This window comes from Bombus impatiens, unplaced genomic scaffold, assembly GCF_000188095.3.
Source record: "Bombus impatiens unplaced genomic scaffold, BIMP_2.2 scf_1080, whole genome shotgun sequence".
NCBI classification, from domain to species: Eukaryota; Metazoa; Arthropoda; class Insecta; order Hymenoptera; family Apidae; genus Bombus; species Bombus impatiens.
In genome coordinates, this window is record NT_177499.1 from 936,300 (window position 1) to 941,914 (window position 5,615).

General features: G+C 44.6%; 1 protein-coding gene across 1 annotated transcript; it reads left to right on the forward strand.

The window, feature by feature from the left end:
- The first annotated feature begins 3,872 nt into the window (after positions 1 to 3,872).
- LOC105681503 (stAR-related lipid transfer protein 7, mitochondrial-like) lies at positions 3,873 to 4,336 on the forward strand. The gene is made up of 2 exons (XM_012391548.3): positions 3,873 to 4,159; positions 4,239 to 4,336. Exons 1-2 carry the CDS (start codon positions 4,042 to 4,044, stop codon positions 4,334 to 4,336), a joined length of 216 nt encoding a protein of 71 aa, XP_012246971.1. The 5' UTR covers positions 3,873 to 4,041.
- The last annotated feature ends 1,279 nt before the right edge of the window (positions 4,337 to 5,615 follow it).

The window sequence follows — 5,615 nt, forward strand, 5'->3', positions numbered from 1 at the left end:
CCTCGACGTATATACCCCCACACGCCCACCCCCTCCTCTCTCGTCCTCGTCCTCCTCATCATCCTCCTCGTACTCTTCGCTGGCTTCCACAGCAGGGCCGCAACAATGCTGCGCTATCTGAAAACTGGACCGGTGACGAGTCTCGCGTTTCAAACAGAGCGAAAGGTTCTTCCACGATTCGCCAAACATTTGTCCATCGGTGGTATCAATCGACGTATCTTCGAACGTTTGAGGAGCGTTCATATACTTACTTATATACGTATTTTGTATTATCAATATTTATCGACATACGCAACCATATCCGATTGATTTTTCCAAGTGCATCTTCTTCGAAACCTAAGCCTTCCAGTGAAACCTTGCTATTTTCAATTTTCGTTTCGATTTTGATTTTGATTTTGACTTTGTCCAGTCCGAACTTTCTATTTCGAATATTCCTCGCCTGTAATACGATCTACAACCGATCCTGTATTTTAGCAAGTCGAACTTTATCCAAATTAATCGATTATAATAAAATATCGTCCGAGATTGATACGCTCCGCGTCATTTTCCAACGACCGTAACTTTGACACAAGATACGAAAGAACCATTCTGTTCTTGCATCTAAACGGGATAATCTAAAAATTAAAACGAGTTATTCCACGCGAGAGCACTTATAACACGCCACTTTTTTAGTCGTCTTTCGCGCCAGATTTATATCCTTTCTCAACTTCTCGATTATCGAATAGTTGGGGGAATACCAAGCAATTTTGCGTACACATCCGGTTGACCGGATGCGGTGTGTTAATTTCAATTTGTACGGTCCTAGGGCAATATCGTGTCGGTAGGTAGGATGTACATAAGGATTTCCCAAGTTATTAAGCGGCTTCAGAAGTTTCCCCGTAAGGTTCGGATTCCCACAATTAAATGAACCGTAGGAAGCCCCCGTTGCGTGCGAGAAGGCAACGGGCTGCTCACCTGCCGGAATTGCTTGGGACAAGGTCGCCTTTCAGCGGCAACATTTTAGACAACATCAAAGAATCTTTAATCGCCCCCGCGTGCGGTCCCCTCCGCGCCATCTCTCGGTGAATGCCCGCGATAATCGGGTTGCCCTCCACCAGGCGGAAATTTTCAAGGGGGAAACTTTGCGACTCCAAAGTCAATTCTAATATCGAAAGCTGCCATCGCCAATCGTTTTGATAGCCGTCCTTCCCGCTCGTCAGTTACCTCTCCATTTACTCAACATTCTCTTCCATTATTGGCATCTATATAATCACAAGAGCGTTGTCATTTTCCTAGTTCTCCAAAAACCGTGGATCTAGGAATATTCAAGTCTTAAAATCAAACGACTTCAAACAAAATCTACATATAGAGTTTTTAGTAGCCGCGAAACACCGAATGTAAAAGGATAAGAGACCAACCTGCTGAAACTTGAAAACGAAGCGAAATCTGGAAAACGCGCACGGAAGGTGGACGGAACCGGAGATAGTCTCGCGTGGAAGTAAAGACAGGAATAGATAGAGCGACGATCACAGAATTTCGAAGGGTGCCCAAGCCGATTGCCGCGGACAAACCGAGTATCAAGTATCCGGGAACACACACGGGGGATGTTTAGGGGAACGCAAACATACCGTGTCTCTGCATTATGGATGCAACGGAGTGGACCGCCGCCACCACCCCGTTCTCCCACCCACTTCGGCCTTCACCCTCGTCGTGTACACCGTGCGAGATGGTTGGCTGGAGCTACGCTGCCGCTCGCATTTATTTATAATCAAATTCCGTGTATACCGGCGACCGATGCCCGACTGAATTTCTATCCCCCTGAATGTGTACACGCGCCCGAACTCGCGCGAGTACGAGCGCGAGCGCGAGCGCGAGCGCGGACGCGAACACGAGAGCGCGAGCGCACGCGTGCAACCATCTCACGAATAGAAATGCCAGACAGAGATGGAAAAATGAAACTGTACGTCTGATAGAGGGAAACGCAAGACGAGCAAGAGGGTTCGGATAGAGAAAGATGGAAGGGCAGAGAGCGAGAGAGAAAGGCAGAGCGACACGGACGGATTCGGCACAAACAAACGTGTACAAATACGTGTACGCTGTACACCCTCCTGATCGAGGATAGATTCTACCGTCCAGCCCCAGCAGCCGTGTGGGTGGCGACGAGGAAGGGGCGGAGGGGCAGAGCGCGGATTCGCTCGGCGGTCAATTTAAAAATCAATATTGACCGAGGAGCAGCCAATCCTTTATTTATCGACGCGGATTGTTGGCTGCAGAGACGCGGCAAGTAGATTGCTCACCCCTCGCTCTTCAACCCCCCTCCCTATCCTACCCGTTGCCATGTTGCTTCAAACGCGTCCTGAATAATGCGGTCATTCTTGTTACAGCCCGAACGAAAGACGGCCGTGCCGCTTTTGCAATAACAATCGTGACTGGGTTTCTTTTCGTTTTCCATGCTATTCCGGGGTTCGTTGCTCGTCGACCATGGCACCCGAAGTCGCTTCGAGAGTCGCGGCCGGATTTACGGAGACGGTTTACCCTTTGCGTCTCGTGCTATGATACGACTTTTCAAAGGAAAAATCTTATCTCTATGCGTAAACCGTTTTCAAAATATTACAAATTAATAAAATAATTGATATTTATCGTCACTCGACGACATAACCCCAAATACGTACAATCTCTGTCACCTCTGTACAGTCTGCGAGTCTGTAAGACGCGTTCGTTTCTGCTCGTTTGCTTGGCAAAGTAGAAGCGTTCGCATCGACGACCCTCTTCTTGCCTGAGATAGTGTACTCGTTACTCATACCCCATGTGAAATAATCTCGACAACTGTAGCAACCTTTAAACCACCACTAACGATAGCTGCAAAAATGTAAAAAGGTAATCGGAAATTTGTAATTTCGTAAACGATAAAACGTCGAGAAATCGCCTTCTATCTAACGTTGTGCATTTGCAATATGGACGAGACGCTTCGCGATCAAAATACCGCCATCGAATCCGATTGTCTTTAAATAGTATCGGATACGGATAAAAGTCAGGAAGCCGTAAAAAATGGCTCCCTCTTTCTCGAACGAGTAACCGATCGAACAAAGGGAAATCGTTAACCGGTTTACTTAGGAGAGTAAACGTTCGGTGTTGCGAGAGGTGATCTCGCCGATCATCCCCGCGTAGAGGGTAGAAAACTACCGTGGAGGGTGGAGTACATAATCATGGCATGGTGGTCAGCTTTGGGGTGGCCTGGCTCCATTTTTTGGATTGATTGTCCATAATAGTGGGTGTTTGGGGTTGTGGCCTGATCAAAGGCGGCACAGTCAAGGCGGAGTCCGGAAGATGCGAGGCTCAGCATCGAGGGTTCAACCCTCGGAGGCGAGCTTCGAGTAGACGCGATCAAGAAACCTGATATCGCTAACTCAAAAAGAGATGACTCTTTTCACAATGGTCACACGAGCTTCTACGCCGTATACGGTTATACAGTGACGTTCAGATTTTTTTTTCTTTTTTTCATGTACGCCTGCCATTAAGAGATCAAGCGCGTCTTCGTCTATTCGGCGGACTAAAGTCGGATTAAAGTATCGTCTCAGTAATGGATCTTCGAACGAGTCACACGATTGCTATCGACTTGTCTTCTTTCAACATATTCATCTTCAACTATGACGACTAAACAGCGAAAGTTATTATTTTCGTTTGTATTCTACTTGCGTATCCTTTTATCTCCTCTCTGTGTACATTCCGTTGGAAAAATGACGGCAAATTATTCGTTAACGGAATAAATCCTGATATCTTTACTGTCGCAACACTCGTAAGAGTGTTTCATACATACACACACACACACACACACACACACGCGCGCGCGCGCGCGCCCGCGCATGTATATGTCACTTGATCGGTATTTTTTAGTTTAATATTTCATTATGGAATCACCTAGCTCGATAAAAGTACATACTTGGATTGCCAATATTATAAAAGTAAATGTAAAAGTAGGAGAAAAGTTTTAATGGATTCTTTGCTATTATTAAATAATCTGATCTGTGTATACATAACAGGGTCACAACATATTGGTCGTACATGGTGATAAGGCCTTATACAGAACTCCATCAACCAGGCATCGAATTTGGATTGACCTACTTTGATGATCCTGGTGTGAATATTCCATCTGCTATTACTGCATGGGTTGCAATGTCAGGTATTACAGAAAATAGGGAAACGAAGACAAACTCCACTTTTTTATATTACAACTTATCTTTGTATTTATAAATCCCTAGGATTGCCAGACTTTTTAATTCGTATGAGGCAAGCGTCGAAAAATTATCAAAATTATAAATCTGCAAACAATGTAGAAGGTATAGAACGTTCGCAATAGCATCGGCGAAAACAGAGTTTCCACTTGTGTGCGTGCAGTAAGAAAACAAGAAACCAAGCGAAGAGATTGACGTGACAGCCCTATCTTATCCCAAGTCTTCCAACCGACTTGTTAATATTTGTTCAACCCTTTGGTGCCATTTGTTTTCATATGACAGGGGGATATTAGACAGAAATCGAAATCTAATATCGATCTATCAATATCCTTTCTCCACTAACATAAATATTTCCGTATGTTTCCCGAACGTTTCCGATTGTGAGAAAATTTGCTAGAAAATGCAACCGGCCGGCTTTATATGATCGAATGTTTCGCGAATAGAGAGAAACGTTGGTAGAATAGCTAGGATACTGGGACGAAAAGAAAGATCAACGGACCAATTATTCGGAACATAGACATCTCCGAATTGGCCTGATCAAAGTGAAAGTTTTCCAGTCCATCTGGGATCAGGATGGACAGAACGGTAGCAGCACGGAACAGCCAGTCAACCAGGGTGGCTGTTGGGGGTGGGTGGTTGGCTGGACGCAGTCAGCTCGGTGTGAAATTAGCGCAGATGTCGCGGTGACGGCTCATGGTGCAGCTTCTCTGTTCATTTTCCAGGAGACTGGATCGGAAAGGGGACGCAATTCCTGCGAGTCTGGATTTTCAGTCGCCGCGCACTACTGGTATTAAATGGTCGTTGACCCAATTAATCCTTGCCCGAGGAATTGGCCAAGAAAATGTAATTCCCTCGTATTATTGTTGTTAATCGGTAAGACGTTTCCCGACCAACTTCCAATTAAGCGGAGTACTCGCTCGATTTAGAAAGAATATTCCTAGATTTATCCATTTTCGACCAGCTTTATGTTTCGTACGGCTACGAATCCGATCGATATTTTCGGAACACGTACGCGTTTTCATTCGAAAGAGGGCATATTTTCTGAAAATAAGACAATTTTCTTCGATGGAAGAAATTGATTATTACTAATACCTACGGATAATTATTCGACTATATCCAGTTTCATTTCCTCGAGACGAAGATTTTCTCGCGTTTTCTGTGAATCCTGCTCTCTGCTCTCGAATCAAGCGGCAGATACATCAAACATTGTTATTTAATTGCAAAGCAAAAGTGAACGTTCGCCAAGATTCTCGATACGCGATAGAAATTTAGACTTTAGAATCATCCGACTAGATAAGAAAGTATTAATGGCTACTTCTACGGTTATCTTAATTTACGATTAATTTATGCTATATCTTAGTCTTACCTTAGTCTTATCTCCTATTATATTTCATACATTCTATA

Bases quoted from the DNA above. Each gene is read 5' to 3' on its own strand.
- LOC105681503 (XM_012391548.3), top strand. From the start codon at position 4,042: ATGGTGATAAGGCCTTATACAGAACTCCATCAACCAGGCATCGAATTT. The intron at 4,160-4,238 runs GTATTACAGAAA...ATAAATCCCTAG, and splicing joins TGCATGGGTTGCAATGTCAG to GATTGCCAGACTTTTTAATT.